This window comes from Falco biarmicus, chromosome 2 (assembly GCF_023638135.1).
Source record: "Falco biarmicus isolate bFalBia1 chromosome 2, bFalBia1.pri, whole genome shotgun sequence".
Taxonomy (NCBI): Eukaryota; Metazoa; Chordata; class Aves; order Falconiformes; family Falconidae; genus Falco; species Falco biarmicus.
In genome coordinates this window covers 18,398,636-18,415,537 of record NC_079289.1, presented here as the reverse complement: position 1 = coordinate 18,415,537, position 16,902 = coordinate 18,398,636, and the positions used below count along the sequence as shown (strand labels likewise).

Genomic DNA, 16,902 nt, shown 5'->3' with positions numbered 1-16,902 from the left:
TTGATTACCAAAAATCCTGAAAACTAAGAAGTATGAAACAAGCTTAAAAAAATACCTGGAGAACAGCAGACCGATATTTTCCAACTCTCCAATTAGCTGTAGTCTGCAAAGAGTTGGATATAATGAATAAACAGACTCCAGACTGCCTTTACACAGCTCTTCTACTTCATTCACTCTATGGATTTAACAGAGAAATAGTAAATTATTATTTTTTAATATCCACAAGTAATTCCAAGTATCCATAACACAATTTCCATACAGCAACCAGAATTGAAACAGCAACACTATTCAGTTCAGAAATATTTTGTATTACCATTGAAGTTCAAAAAATTAAGTTTGTCAATAATCAAAAACACTGTAAGCATATATAAACTCCAAAGCCTATCTGACGGCTCAGCTAAAGAAGAGCAGTCAGCATTTAAATCCACTTAAAAGAACTGCAAAGTAAGGGATGTATACTACAGGAAATGTATCTTCAATTAGCAAACAAATTGTATATGCACAACAGACAAATTTAAGTTAATCAACTTAGAAATGAAGTTGCAGTCCATAATTTTTAATTTTATTCTATGCATGAGTCTTTATTCAAGCCCATAAACCCCCATAATAGTCTTTCATGCATAACTTGTGAGTACAAGGTCTCTTTCTCCCTAACAGCAGAGTATGAGCATTTGCATGCAGTTACCTGGCATCTTTAAGACTCTCATAGAAAGCAGAGAATTCCTTATCTCGTAAAGACTGAAGAGCATCATACAACGATTCATGGTACCCTGGTCTTCCTGTCTCATCTCTTACAAATAAAACAAAAGTAACATAAAATAAAAAGAAAATTATAATTCTCTACAAAGAAGTCAATTTTATCTTTATGACAAGTATTTTTTAGTAGTTTACTTTCTGCAGTTGGATGGATTGCTGTTTTGCATGATAAAAAATAATAATGCAACTTTGTAAGCTTTAAATTAATTGAGTATGTTATAAATTCATGCTGTTCTTTTAAAGCAAAGAAAAAAAAGTAATTGTCAAAATGTTTGGCACATGGAGAATATATCCCAGTTTCTATCAAAAATATAACACAGAACTAACTGCACAATAAAAATTTAAATACAACCCATTTCTCAGTATTATGCTGAAAGACACATATTACAGTATATATGCAACTTCAATTCAGAATTAACATTTTTTTTACATTTAACTTCAGCAATATTTTAAAAAAGGAAAATATAAAGAAAATTGGAAGGCTGAAAAAACCCACAGTGTTCAATCCAATTTTCTCTTTGCCTTTTCACTTTTCTTTCTGCTTCTCTTTGACCCTCCTCTTTCCCGCCATCTCAGTTCTCTCCCATCTTACACGTTGCTTTTCTGCTCCTGTATTAAAGCTGAATATTCTAGTTGCCTAAGAGGTTTACAACCAAAGAGGTTTATAGAGACCCCAACCCAGGGACAAATAAAGCCCACCCATATGAAGTTTGTTCTGATTGTGGCACAACATATGCCCTTCAAAAGGGTATATACTGTCTGTGAAGTCCTCCAGGTGCTTCTAAACAATGATCTTAAGACAGTGCAGGAGAAGAGAATGAACACACCAAGGGTATGTTCCCCAAACCCATCTCTCTATAAGAGTCTTAGGAGAAAAATCCTCCATCCTCCTGACTACTGAAAGTTACTGAAGTTACTGGATTACTGAAGACCCCATCATGTAACTTCTGCTTTTACCAAAATGTAGTGAATCTATTCTGTATTCCTCCTAAAATGTGTGATGATGTAGGTGTACTAGAAAGGGACAGAGTTCACACTAGATCCTGGCCAGTCATATGAAGTAAGTAAAGCCAGGCATCTGACATTACACAAAAGATTACTTCTTTTGAGGGAATAGCCATGAATCAGCACTGGTAGCTGCTTATCCAGGTCTTGATAACCTTTTGTAGCTTACCAAGTGGTATTTTCCCCATTTTATTATAGACTAAATATTAAAAAAAATCTATCCATCATATGTACTTCAGATACATCTATTATCTGTCTCAAAAATGGAAAATTTCAGTTTATAGTTATGAACAATCAAAAAGAAGAATCAACTGCATACAGTTTCCCAGGAAAAGGAAAAGTGTTGTGCATACAAAATAGACAGGTCTAAGCAAAAAAAACTTTTTCAGTTCAATGATTAAGATAAATTAGGTGACCTGCTTCACTGAAATGATATTCTAATGTCATCTTTTTGCTTGGAACTGAAACCATTGCCTTTCACTTAAAGAACTAGGAAAATCGTAAGCTGGTTTACTTGACAGAAGAGACGTGGCCCCACTGCATATTCCTCCACGCTGCCTGGTAGCGTATTTCCTGCAGTTCTGCACACCACTCAGTGTTTTCATGTTCCAGTCCTTTTAAGTACGTGGAAAGGGTGTGGCAAAGCCCAAAATTCTGCAAAGCCTGGAATTAACAAAATTACTTGAAGTTGGTTATTATTTCTCTAATAAACTGAACTGTTTATTTTAAAAGGCTTTGTTTTACCTTTAGGAACAAAAAAGCCTTTGAGGGTAAGGCAGAACCATATGTGTTTCTAAACTCAGCACTATGTAAGATAAAAACTTTTCAGTAAAACTACTAATCACAGTATCAATACCTGCAACCCCAGAAAAATTATTTCAGTACTACTGTGGCTGGCATTCTTTGAAATAAATTTCCATGTTGTGTTACAAATGAAATATCTGCTCACATTTCTCCATTCCATCACTCCTATATAGACTGTCAAAACTGGTTAAACTTCTTGACCTGTTTTTCTTGGTGGGGATTTGAAAAAGTTTTCTACAACTCCTAAAATCCTATCTGTTTGAAGACCATAATGACTTTATAGTTGTGACAACGTCTCCAGGTTATGCGCACAGGCATTATGAAGGAGAAACACAACGGAATTTTAACCATTATATATAGATATGTATTTATTTATATACATATAAATATTTAAATATTTATATTTATTTAATATTTGTGTTCATATAAATATTAAAATATATAATATTTTTATTTATATTTAAATCTAAATAAATGAATAAATTATATATATAAAATAATTTGGGGTAGGAAAAGTACCATAGGAAAATGAAAATGAAGGGAAATACAGATATACCTCTGCTATTATTATTACAGAACTGGTGTAAACATTTTTAGGCTAAAAAAGCAACATATTTTTACAGGATCAAAATAAGACATCAATTCTATTTATTTCTTTAATCAGAAATACCACAGCTTCAGTAAGATAGCTGCCACAATGGAGAGGTTTAAAGAATGAGATGGAAAAAACAACTGATTACATTACTTTCTATATCCTGTCATTTAAGGATTTAGGCCAAATTCTGTATAAAATTTACTACATTTATTTTGCAGCATTTCACAAAATTCATTACCCAAGACAGGGATTATGGGTGAGTGACAAGAGAACTAGAAGCCTTAATGTTTTCATGACAAATACTGAGTTGTCTTATACAGTTTGGATGCTTATGGCAGTAGCCTTGACTTGACCAAAGAGATCTCTTTTAGTCCTAAAACAATTCTGCATTTACTACAAATGACTCTAAGTACAACGGATATCAATTCCTACAGTCATTTCCTATTATAAAATAAAATTACCTCTATTATTCCTGCCTGGCAAGTAGATGGAGAGAGGCTTGCTTCAAGGTCATATGTTACAAGGGCTTTCTCCCATACTGCTTCATGCTCGTATGTTCTTATCCTGTTGTAAGTTAACAAGAAGTTTTCAGTTTAAGTTCCTTACTAATAAATGAAAGCAGTGACTTTAAAAAACATAAGAACATTAATAAATTATACCGTGCTAATGGCTGTAACATTCTTCCTCCACCACAGCCATAGAGACTGTCAGGTTCTCCAATGCTTCTATATATGTCCATGAGAAGGTCCTAGAACATGAGCCATAAAATGAAGAAGTACCTCTTTCAGAACCAGTTCAAGTGAGTTTTATATGTATCAAGTAAGCTTATAAATACAAGTCCTTCCATGTAACATGTTATCATTGCTTAGTTTTCCTTTACGCAGTACCTGAACCTGCTGTCATCACAGGAAGAAAAGTTTTGTACTAGAACAAAACTGTTCAGGACTACCTAACTTCTCTGCCAAATTATTAAAAAAAACTAGCGCTGGGCCCTAGACAGACAAAAGCAGAAAAGTTGAAAGTGGTTGAAAAGCAGAAGGCAGTAAGCAGTACTGAATGAGTATCAGGCACACCAGGTAAGCAATGCAAGCACAGTTCTGCAATACTGAACTATGGAAAGAAGTAACTTAGACAAGATTACTGAATCAGATTTTATGTATTAAATAAACTTGCAGGATATAATACTACTTCAGTTTGGATTATTACAACTTCCTACACTATTTGCTGATTTCGAACATATTGCTCTGACAAAACAAACTGAAAAATACTTGGCGGGTTACCACCATGAGGTCAGTTCTTTAGGGAAACAAAGTCTGCTTTGCTGCAATTTAGAATTTGCCAGTTAATTAGTGTTTCAGGAGAATAGATCCTGAATTTAACTTGTCCAGCAAGGCTATTGAGTTCACTTTGAATCACAGCATGAGGAGAACTTTCAAATACAGTTTTTGAAGTTCAACTAACTATAGCTGCCTTCAGCTCAGATGAAACCTACTGTTAACTACAATTATATGAGATTATATATATATATATGCTTTCGGATTATGAAGCACACACACGTACCTGTAAACTTATGCCAGTTTCTTCTTTACTTTTTTCATTCAAAGTAGTAATAATTGTTCTTTGACTTTCTTCTTCAAACACCAAACTCTTGGCTGCTTTAAAAGACAACCTAAAGGAAATATTTCAGCCAGTACAGTTAAATGAAATTACATACAAAGAAGTAAAGAAATTCTCAAACTACACTTATGAAGTATGGGGCACAAACACCAAATGCACGATCAGGTCGGATGTATCCCCCCCCACATTATTCAAAACGGCTCTCCCGCAGAATGACAAAGTGATCAGCTGAACTGAGAATCAGCATCAAGGAATTTCAACATCAAGGTGGTTTTTCAGAGGAAAAAAAACCAAACCACCTTGTCTATTTCTAATCTTTCATTAAATCAAATTGCTTTGGTCAATGCTCTCTTCTGGGAAAGAATAAAAGCAACTACATAGTATATATGCTTACAACCATACTTTTGCTATACATTCACTGCCTTAAAGTTACCTGTTGCCAAAATGAAGCTAGTAAATTAGTTACATGTTTTGATCTTGCTAGACCAGAAGACAAGCTTAAGTACCAATTATAGAAGAAAACTCCTTCTGCAAGGATCGTTCAGCTCTACCCATACAATTCTGGTCATGACTCTGGTTTCTTTCCTCCCTTGATTCACTTCTGCCTGTAATTTAGCCACTAGCACACTATTAATTATGAGAAATAGAATCTGAAAAGTGTTCAGTTTATAAAGGGAGATTCACTATGGTTTAATATCCAGAAGCATTAGCTTTAGTGAAGTTTCTCCAGAACACACACTACTAAGAAAACCTGGTTAGAAGTCAAAACAACACTATTTTGAGTGTGTCACAGTTAGCAAATTAGCAAAGTTGGGATCACATTCAAGGACTGGTGGAAATATTTTCCAGGTAAATACACACACCTAAAGAATTCTTTTAAGGTTTCCTTGATTTTTCACGTAACAAAACACTACTGGGACACCCAAAACATGATCCATTTTACCCAAAATGTCAAGAAACTGCTTTCCTCAAGCCTTGTACCTTTCTTGCTGCTTGTCTATATTTATCTTGTCTGCGTAGATTTCTGCATAGAGCAAGGCTGTGAAGTGAGCAGCACAAGACTGTGCTGCTATAGCAACCTCAAGATAATTCAGATCTAGCCAGAAGCTGTCATCAAAAACCGTACCTGAAACAGATCTGATTAAATAAGAATTTTATTATTGCTGTAACAGGCCTTCCCTCTAACATTAAACAAAATAAATCCAATCTAACAATAAAGCTTTCCAAAGGCTAAATTTATCTTAGACCCCCTCAAACCAATACCACAAATAGTTTAATCAACAAATTTTTAGAAAACTCCTTCAGCATAGATAGAACACTTTAAAGCTACCTGTATCACTTCTGTAACAAATGCAAGGTCACTACTACTTCATTGTTAAACTGACATGTTCTCTACCACATCCTTCTTCCTTAACCTAGAGCATCAACAGATCTTAGAACATTCATAATTAAACAAAAGCAACATTTTGGAAAGCTGTAATTCACCTCTTTTGTCTTCTTAAGTAATCAACAACAGCAAGCATGGCTCGTCGAGATACTTTATCCAAACTTCTAAAATTATGGGCTTCTTGCTCTGGGATACGTATTTCAAAAGAAAGAATATAATGAACTTTTACCATAACACATCCATTTACAAAATAAAAAGGTGTATTTTGTACTCAATAAAATAACTAAAAACTTCCTTGGACAGCATTTCCAAAATTAAGTTGTCACAAAATGTATTTCTTCCCCTTCTATGATGTTAGTGACATTACAGTAGTTTATATCACAATTTTCTTTATCAAATTTTCTTTGCAGCAATAATTTATGGATTTTATTTCTTCTTACAGAATTCAGAGATGATCCAATATTGTTGCACAGAGCTCCACAACAGACCTCTTCCCTTAGGCTTGAGTCATATAAAGTTATTCCAAAGCCACAGAAATACTCATTAGTACCTTTATTGTAGATTTTATAGAGTGCATATGCTTACACAAAAAACACTTATCACCCACACACAGACACATACTTTTAAAGGATTTATATTTCTATGCCTTGTTTCTGGATTAAAAAAAAAAATCAGATAGCTACAGGCTGTATTCAGGTAATTGGGTTAATAATTTTTTCCATTTTTTGGACATTTTTACTTTATAAATTACAAGAAGCAAGACACAAGGATAGCATAAGCAAAGGTTCGATTACTACTACACTACAGTAAGATGCAGAACCATAAATTCCCCCTAAAGCAAAAGCCACTTAAAAAAGAAGTATATTGGCATTTTGTGTGTTTCAACAAACAGAAATGAATAATGCTTGCTTAATTTCCACTTCTACCAAAGACTTTACAGGAGGAACACCAGCTCCTTCTTTATAAGACATCTCCCACGTGCTTAACTTTCAAAAGACACACAGTGGGAACACCTGACTCTCAGTTCCTAACGCACCATGACGTTTTACTCTCCAGATCCACCCCCATGCTCTGCACTACTTGCAAATGCAGATACAGTGTCTCAAAGGCAGGGTCCATTCTGTTAGCACTCTACAGTCAATGCCCCAAAGACATTGCCACCTCCTCATTCATAATTTGGTAAGATGCATAACTGAAAATTTCTGAAAGAATAATATTTTAGTACCAGAAAATACTGACGAATCACAGGAAAGAAAAGGCACTGGCCAAGAAAACTGGAAGAAAAAAGTTATTCTTTGCAACTTGTTGAACAACAGACCAAATGACTATAATTGGAATCATAAACTGTCAGCATGCTGTTCATAGAATCATAGAATGGTTTGGGTTGGAAGGGAACTTCAATATCATCTAGTCCCAACCCCCCTGCCACGGGCAGGGGCACCTCCCACCAGACCAGGTTGCTCACAGCCCCATCCAGCCTGGCCTTGAGCACTGCCAGGGATGGGGCAGCCACAGCTGCTCTGGGCAGCCTGTGCCAGTGCCTCACCGCCCTCACAGGGAAGAACTTCTGCCTAATATCTAATCTAAATCTACCTTCTTTCAGTTTAAAGCCATTACCCCTTGTCCTATCACTACATGCCCTTGTAAAAAGTCCCTCTCCAGCTTTCCTGTAGGTCCCTTTAGGTACTGGCAGGCTGCTGTAAGGTCTCCCTGGAGCCTCCTCTTCTCCAGGCTGGACAACCCCAACTCTCTCAGCCTGTCTTTATAGGAGAGGTGCTCCTGCCCTCTGATCATCTTCGTGGCTCTTCTCTGGACCTGCTCCAACAGGTCCCATGTCTTTTTTTAAGTTGGGAGCCCCAGAGCTGGATGCAGCACTCCAGGTGGGGTCTCAGGAGAGCAGAGTAGAGGGGGAGAATCACCTCTCTTGACCTGTTGGCCATGCTTCTTTTGATACAGCCCAGGATACAGTTGGCTTTCTGGGCTGTAAGTGCACACTGCCAAGTCATGTTGAGATTCTTGTCAACAACCACCCCCAACTCCTCCCCCTCAGGGCTGCTCTCAATCCATTTTCTGCCCAGCCTGTATTTGTGCTTGGGATTGCCCCAACCCACATGAAGGACCTTGCACTTCCGTCTTTTTGAACTTCATGAGGTTCACACAGGCCCACCTCTCAAGCCTGTTAAGGTCCCTCTGGATGCCACCCCTTCCAACCATGTTGCCAACTACACCACAGAGCTTGGTGTTGTCAGCAAACTTGCTGAGGGTGCACTCAATCCCACTGTCCATGTCCCCAACAAAGATGTTAAACAACACCAGTCCCAACACTGACCCCTGAGGAATGCCGCTCATCACCAGTCTCCACTTGGACATTGAGCCATTGACCTCAACTCTTTGAGTTTGACCATCCAGCCAATTCCTTACCCACCAAGTGGTCCATCCATCAAATCCATGTCTTTTCAGTTTTGGGACCACAATGTCATGTGGGACGGTGCCAAATGCTTTGCACAAGTCCAGGTAGATGATGTCAGTTGCTCTTCCCTTATCCAACAACACAACACCATCATAGAAGGCCATCAAACTTGTCAAGCACAATTTGCCCTTAGTGAAGCCATGCTGGCTGTCACCAATCACCTCCGTATTCTCAACACGCCTTAGCATAGTTTCCAGGAGGATCTGCTCCACGACCTTGCCAAGCAAAGAGGTAAGACAGACCCAGGAACTACAGGCCAGCCATACTTTTCTGCCTTTTTTTAAATGGGGGTTACATTTCCCCTTTTCCAGTCAGCGGGAACTTCACCAGACTGCCAGGACTTCTCAAATACAATGGATAGTGGCTTAGAACCTTCATCTGCCAGTTACCTCAGGACCCACAGATATGCATCTCATCAGATGTCACAGACTTGCACACCTTCAGGTTCCTTAGATGGTCTCAGACCTGATCTTCTCCTATGGTGGGTCATTCTCCATTCTCCCAGTCCCTGCCTTTGCCTCCTGCAACTTAGTCTGTGTGGCTGGAGCACTTGCCAGCGAAGACTGAGGCAAAAAAGTCATTGAGTACCTCAGCCTTCTCCATATCCCAGGTAACCAGGTCTCTCATTTCCTTCCAGAGAAGGCCCATGTTTTCCCTACTCTTCCTTTTATCACCAGTGCACCTATAGAAGCTTTTCTTCTTGCTCTTGACATCCCTGGCCAGATTTAATTCTACCAGAGATTTAGCTTTCCTTACCTGATCCCTGGCTGCTTGGAGAATTTCTCTGTATTCCTCCTAGGCTACCTGTCCTTGCTTCCACCCTCTGTAGGCTTTCTGTGTGAGTTTCTCCAGGAGCATCTTGTTCATCCATGCAGGCCTCCTGGTGTTTTTGCCTGACCTGCTCTTTGTTGGGACGGATTGCTCCTGAGCTTGGAGGAGGTGATCCTCATTGAAGGTTTCTTAGGCCCTTCTTCCCTCCAGGGCTTTATCCCATGGTACTGTACCAAGCAGGTCCCTGAAGAGGCCAAAGTGTGCTCTCCTGAAGCCAAGGGTAGTGAGCTTGCTGTACATCCTTCTTGCTGCCCTAAGGATCTTGAACTGCACCGTTTCATGGTCACTGCAGCCAAGGCTGCCCTTGAGCTTCACATTCCCCACAAGCCTTGCCTTGGTGATGAGAACAAGGTCCAGCAGAGCACCTCTCCTCATTGGCTCCTCTATTACTTGGAGAAATGTCCTGGGTTTGGCTGGGATGGAGCTAATTTTCTTCTTAGTAGCTGTACAGTGCTGCGGTTTGGATTTAATATGAGAATAACATCGGTAACACACTGATGGTTTAGTTGCTGCTAAGTAGTGCTTACTCTAAGTCAAGGGCTTTTCAAGTCTCCCAAGCTCTGCCAGTGAGGCGGTACACAAGAAGCTGGGAAGGAGCATAGCAGGACAGCTGACATGAACTAGCCAAAAAGGTATTCCATACCACAGAATGTCATGCTGAGTATATATGCTGGGGGAAGTTGGCCGGGAGCTGCAGATTGCTCCCTGGGGACTAGCTGGGCATTGGGCAGTGCATGGTGAGCAATTGCATTGTGCATCACTTGGGTTTTTTCCCTTGGGTTTTATTCCTCTCTCTCCCTCTCCTCATTACAATTATTATTGTTGTTGTTATTATTATTTATTATTTTTATTCCAATTATTAAACTGTTCTTATCTCAGCCTACGGGTTTTACCTCTTCCCAATTCTCCTCACTATCCCAACAGGGCAGCGGAGAGAGAATGAGCAACTGTGTGGCACTTAGTTGCTGGCTGGAATTAAACCATGACAATCTTGTTTTGGCACCCAGTGTGGGGTTCAAAGGGTTTTGATGACAGATCTGACCAGAGCACGTTAAAACGAATTTGTTATCAGCATGTATTATATTTAATAGTCACTGGTCACAACGTTAATTTATCTGCTCTCAGAGTTGCTGCACATGATATCACGGTTGCATTATCTAAGACCTTACTTGCAGTATGTGTTCCCTGCTGTGGTGTTTATCATCCTTGTGGGCCTAGGCTAAGGTTATCATTGTGTTGTATTTTATAATACTGGCTTATGATATGATAGAATCGCTGGTCATGAAACTAATCTGGTATGTGTACTCTGCATTGTTGTCACCTGTGTACTTTGGGAGCCATTTAGTTGGAACTATTAATAATTACACTTTTTGCCTTTTCTCCTCAGAGAGCCAACCTACAGGGAAGACATCTTCCTACGTCTTCCTTCCTTCCTCCTTTCCTTCCTTCTTTGTCTTTTGAATGTATAGGGAGACCATTACCAACATTAGGCAGAAGGGCCAAGGCTTTTTTCCAAGGGGGAAATCCAGGAAACTGCCTTTAATTGCTCATGTTTGAGTAAGAGAGGAATTTAACTGCTATCCGTCATCTTAAGAAACAGCCCATGAGTCGGTCTTGCAGTACACAACATTGGATCACATCTAAATTCAGGAAGTAATAAACATATCCAGTTGTGAATAAGGAAAGAAGCTATACAGAAGAAACTACTTGGACACTGCCAATGAACACCTTCAAAATTACTGGTATATCCACTGAAAAAGATCAAACAATTGGACAGAAGTTTCTAAAATTCTGTCTGCCTACAAGTGTGTGTCACATGTTTGATGTCACAAGATCATTTTTTCTACAACTTTTCAGTTGAAATAAAAATATGTAACGTTACCTGAATCAGAATTTGCAAGTGTAGTAGATCTACTAGATGAGGCAAATCTGCAACAGGCTGTAAAAAACTTCTGGATATGAACTGACAGAAGATTTCTCCAGGAGTCATCCGAGCCATGAAGAAGCATATCATGAATCAGATATGGAAGCAAAGTTTGACACAAGTTTGTTTTCACCTAGAAAACAATCATGCATAGCAGCTGCTTAAGAAAACCACATGTTTTTCTTTCTCACACTATAACCAAACTGACAACTACTCAAAGTAATGCTTGAGAAAGAACATGTAGCATGGAAAAAGTAAACCACTCAACAGGGCTATGCTGGTGTTCAGTTAACGTAGTCATATAAAGTTCATCTATGTTTACAATTATCTCTCAAATCTTGTATTTCAAGAGTTTATTTTATGGGTATCTGCAGTATCTGACTACAAAGGATCTGAATTACTGTTAAGAAGAAGTAGTAACCTAACAGCAGAAATGACTATTTGCTACCAAGGCAAGTAATCAAATTTCTGTGCATCACAGCGTGCATACATATATATACATACATATAATTTAGCTCACCTCACATAGCGGCTTCATTAACTGGAGAACTTCATTTTGCACACCACCACTGTCCAGTATTGAACTAGTTAGGCGCTTGATCCAGGTCTCATGACTTTCGCCCAGAGGAATCCACAGGTTTGTGTCATCCAAAGTGTCTAAAGGAGCCTCCGTATCTTTAGCAGGTACTACAAAAAACTGGAAGGAAAATACACATATTGCAAATATAAATAAATTCTACAGTTAAAAAAACATACTGCAATATGCGCAGATTAAAACATATTAAATATTAACTGTGCTTTAATTGATTGACAATATCAATTTTGTTCATGGAAATGTAACTTTTTCCAAGGAAACCTGAAAGTATTAAAAAAAATTTTACTGATAACATTAACAAGGCCACATTAGACATCACGTTTAGGTTACAAATCAAAAGTTTGACAATTAGGATATATCTGATCTATGGTTGATTATGCACCTTTCTTTTCTGACCTATTTTCCACTATTTTTTTGCATGAAATGATACTGGAATCCCGAGGATGAATGTATTAATTTACTGAGTATGTAATCAAAAAGGCCCTGTCTAATAACGTTAAGTACACAGATTTCTAATGTCATTTCTGATTTGAAGAAGCTATAAATGCTGGAAAGGAAAGAAGAAACAGATGTATGAAAGCAATCACATTTGCAATCAGAATGCTGAAAAGTCCAAATTCTGCATTCATCAAAGCCAATCTCAAAAATATTTTCACATTAATTTTTTTTTTAATATGTATTTTTATGTTTTCTCTACCCCATAAGCCATACAAATTAGATATATCAGAAGAAGTACCTTTTTCCTAGACATTCTGAACGGCTGTAAATAGATTAACATGGGATCAGCTTTATTTTTATAAACTTCCCAAAATTCACTGCCAGACTTGGTGGCTAATATGTTTTTCAAACAGGAGACAGCTGCAGCTCTAACATCAATACTGAAAGAATAATATATACAACATCATTATTACTCACTTAATTCAGATACTTTATTTTCAAAATCACCTTTATAAACATACCAAAAAAAAAATTCCACAGTCTAACAACATGTGCATCAAATCAGAAAATTTTGGACCAGGATATGCCATTGAATATTTTGTTACAAAGCAAAGCCTCAGTATTTGCTCCTCTATAGCACAGAAGAGACCCTCTGGCTCAACTCCAACTAGACAATTTCTGGGAAACATCTAAGCTTGACTGGGTAAGTCATCTGAGCCTTGAACAAGTACATGGCTGGACATTAACCGGTGTTAGTAACACTTTCAGAGTGTGGCTCTGAGGTGATTTGAACAACATACAACTTAATGGATCCTATTAAGCTTTGAACAAAAGAAATTAAGTAAGTATACTCACCAATTATCTGTTAAAGCAATATTTATTTGAGATAACATTATGAAGACCCACTGAAGTTTTCTATCTTCAAGTAAGTCCACTGCTTTAGAATCCAGTGCATGTTCAGCACGCTGAAGAGCTATGGTGGAGAAATCCATGGGACCTATTTCTCCCAAGCAGCTTCCAACAGCCTCTGCAAATGCACGTAATTTTATAGTCTTACTCACACTAAAACAAGGTCTCACCCTAAAAAAGCTGCAACTAATATAAACTACTTCTAGAACTGAGATTACTATGGGTAAAAAGCTGAAACATTTATAAAAATATTACTTGAGGAACTTTATGATTAAAATTACATGTAAACAAGCTCTGCAGCTTAAGACTCATTAGTGATACGCTTTCTAACTCAATTTTCTAGGAGTGCCTATGGCTCTGGATTTTGCAGTTTAAATCAGATATGGATTTTATTTTTGCTTGTGTCAGAAACAGATAAGTGCAAAAGGTCAAAATCACTACCACTGAGACACTGATTTTCATACCCTAAGGGTATGATAAATACAAACAGTAGGCTGTGAACACAAACAGTAAACTCCGTAAAAATTAATCTACATTTTACATAAAATTATGTCAGTGTTCCACATTTGCTTTCCAGACAAAATTTTATAAAAAGCACATGACTACATACAAGAAAAACCAAAACAAAACTGACCTTGAAGATAGTTTTTAAAAAGGGTTTTTTAAATGTTCATGTTAATGTTCATCAGAAAGAAAACAAAACCTGCTTCCCTCCTCTTTCCATCATACTCTGCACATGTCTTGAAAATGTTTCCATTTTCTACAACATTGTTTTAACCACCAGAGCAAATAAAGAACAGACTGAAGATACACAGGTTGTGTTTTGAACTGAATTTAACAAATCATCTAAGGAAACATAATGCAGAAAAGGCTGAAACTTACAGCTTGCAGAGATACTGAAGAACATATCATACTGAAGTCAACGTGAGCTTCAATTGCTCAGCATTTGTAATTATCAGTTATTAGTCTTTTAGACAAAAAAATATATTAAGGCAAATATTCTCATTGATTGTGTTTCTGTCTAGTTTAGACATGTAATTTCAGTAAACTTCATCCCCATTTGGGGAAGAGGGGATTTGGATTTTAGCTTTGGATCAAACATTCATCAGGTGCTCAACGTAAATGGTGAGAATAATTTTAACAATATAAAAGAGGCTTTAAGGTGGAGAACAACTATTTTAATTTCCACTAAGACATGCCTTTAAAACTGTCAGGTAAGTTCTCTTCGATTTTTCTTATTATTTTTCAAGTTAATAAAGTGACCCATATAACAGCAGACGACTCTTTATTGAATATAGAAGAGACCAGGGTCTAAACCGATGACAATTTAAGTTATCAGTCAAAGCTGTAAAATACAGTGTCTGAAAAGAAGACATATCACCCATTTTAACATTCCTGATGGCTACCTCTGACAGCACATGCAAAATAGCAGTGAGAAGTAACATTGAGAACGGCCACAGTTTCAACCTGGGGTTTGCAATGACAGCCCTAGGATGCCTGTGGGACTAATTAACTTACCCAGCACTGCTTTTTCACCTGTATGGTTAACTGACATCTTGGACAGCTGCAATAAGCTCACCACCAGTTTCACTACTACAGAATCTTCCGGCTTTTCTATCATTCAGAAATTAAAAAAAAACACCCAAAATGTTATTGTGTATTTGTAATGTGAACACATTAGAAGAAAACACTGCTTTAGTATCTTTTATCTACAAATGTCAACAGGCATTATTAATGCTGAAGCAAGCTGGTATTAAACAGTACCAAAAAATTATTCATTTTTCTTATTTGTCATGTATTGAAAAAATTTCTATGCCTTTGATTAAGCCAAAGAATTCCCCAAATTAGTTACACAAATGCTATTATTTTCAGTGTTTTGATGTAGAAATGCTAATTAATAGCATAAGTTAGTGTAAGAACATTATCTGAAAATGTGAAGCCATACTATGTGACTCCACTGACAGCACTTAAGCTAATACCATCATTCTGTTCTAAATCAGAATCCAAGGAATATCCCAAAATAAGGTTTTCTGCCAGGAATTTCACACAATTTTACTAGCTTTCAATTGCCTAATTAACTTTTCCCAATTATAAACTCTCAAGATGTTTTTTTGCTGCCTGCCTAAGGTCTTTTTTTAAAATGAACATTCCAAACAAAATGGTTTTACTGTTTCCAGGAACAAAGTCTAGGAAAAAACATGATAATTTGTGTAATACAAAAAAAGTAAAACAGTATTTTCTTTAAAAATATCCTGCTGCCCTGTTGATTGGAATGGAAACCTGGAATCAGGATTTATGCTTGTTGACATTTTCATAAAGATGAATACAAATGTGGCCGAACAGCTGTACTTATTTCTTAAATTTTATCTTTCAGCACACAGTTTTATAGCCTTTATCAATAACTGGGTTTTTACTGTACTTCTTTTTAACACCTAAAATAGTAACAATAACTTATTTGTAAGTGCTTAACAGACTTCTAGTATAAGGCAAGAGGCCCATCAAGCCTGCTAGCACACCTCCAACAGAACAAGAGTATTTCTTCTCAGGTTTTGCCAGTCAGCAGATTGGGGATTTCTGAGCAGATCCTCACACCTAATAATCTCTACGAGATATGCCTAACTCCTTTTAAGGTCCATTACACTTCTATCTCCACAACAACTGCCCGTAAGTTCTCTGCTGTATGTATTTTGTTGGAAAAAAATACTTGGTTTTTCTTGTATAACTGCTGCCAGATAATTTAAGCTGTTCTTCTACTGTACAGAAGTGCTAAGTACTCCCTACTCAGTTTCATCATACCATTCACCAGTTCAGCCTCTTTTCTAAGCTCACAAGGCTCTCCTCTGATGAAAGTTGGTCCATACTAACTCTCTTTTCAAGTAGAATTTTGAGACTAAAATTGTAAATTATATTCAAGATGTGGCGACATGATGCACTTACACCACAGCCTTATAACAGACTACTGTTCTTCCCCAAATTTTACTTTGCACTTATTTACAATGAACTACATCAACTCTTTTTATCTTCCCGTCACGCACACAAGCTGATGAAGACTTGATGTAGAGGAGAAAAGTGAAATGGTCTGGCACAAGCATCTGAAAACCAAAACAGGAAGGAACGGGGTCTGGACAGAGGGCTGAAACACAATGCTGGGATGTGGCAAGGTTCAACTGAACTAAATCCTACCATTTTCCATTTTAAAACTTCTTTGAGCTTCACTTTCTACATACTATGCCTTTAATAAAATCTGGCTTCATACGTTTACATGAGTAGGGACATTCATATACAAGAAAACTCATTAAGCAGCCATAAAGCAATACACTCATATTACACATTATCCTGGTCATTCACAATCATAAGGACCCCATGCAAAAAGCTGGAAAGGCAATTTACCACCTCTGCCATGAAACACCTCATACAATATTTATAATACACTCTGCTAAAGATACTTCGGATTCTGCATGAATAATAAATGCAATCCTACTCTGCATGTGAAATTATAATAAGGTTACATTCTTAAACATATAGAATCTGAGACACAAAATAAACATTCAGTGTCAAATTAGAATAGGGT

At 37.3% G+C, this 16,902-nt stretch overlaps 1 protein-coding gene across 6 annotated transcripts in view; it reads right to left on the bottom strand.

Moving 5' to 3' along the window:
• ATM (ATM serine/threonine kinase) overlaps positions 1-16,902 on the bottom strand; it is an 80,094-nt gene that overhangs the window by 24,102 nt on the left and 39,090 nt on the right. For all 6 annotated transcript variants that reach the window (XM_056328550.1, XM_056328551.1, XM_056328552.1 and 3 more), the window contains 13 exons: positions 14,850-14,945; positions 13,278-13,449; positions 12,721-12,862; positions 11,910-12,086; positions 11,348-11,522; positions 6,263-6,350; positions 5,759-5,914; positions 4,721-4,829; positions 3,820-3,908; positions 3,622-3,724; positions 2,276-2,424; positions 686-790; positions 56-175 (listed from right to left, as the gene is read on the bottom strand). In XM_056328550.1, coding sequence (XP_056184525.1) covers positions 56-175; positions 686-790; positions 2,276-2,424; positions 3,622-3,724; positions 3,820-3,908; positions 4,721-4,829; positions 5,759-5,914; positions 6,263-6,350; positions 11,348-11,522; positions 11,910-12,086; positions 12,721-12,862; positions 13,278-13,449; positions 14,850-14,945 — 1,681 coding nt within the window. The remainder of the gene's footprint in view (positions 1-55; positions 176-685; positions 791-2,275; positions 2,425-3,621; positions 3,725-3,819; positions 3,909-4,720; positions 4,830-5,758; positions 5,915-6,262; positions 6,351-11,347; positions 11,523-11,909; positions 12,087-12,720; positions 12,863-13,277; positions 13,450-14,849; positions 14,946-16,902) is intronic.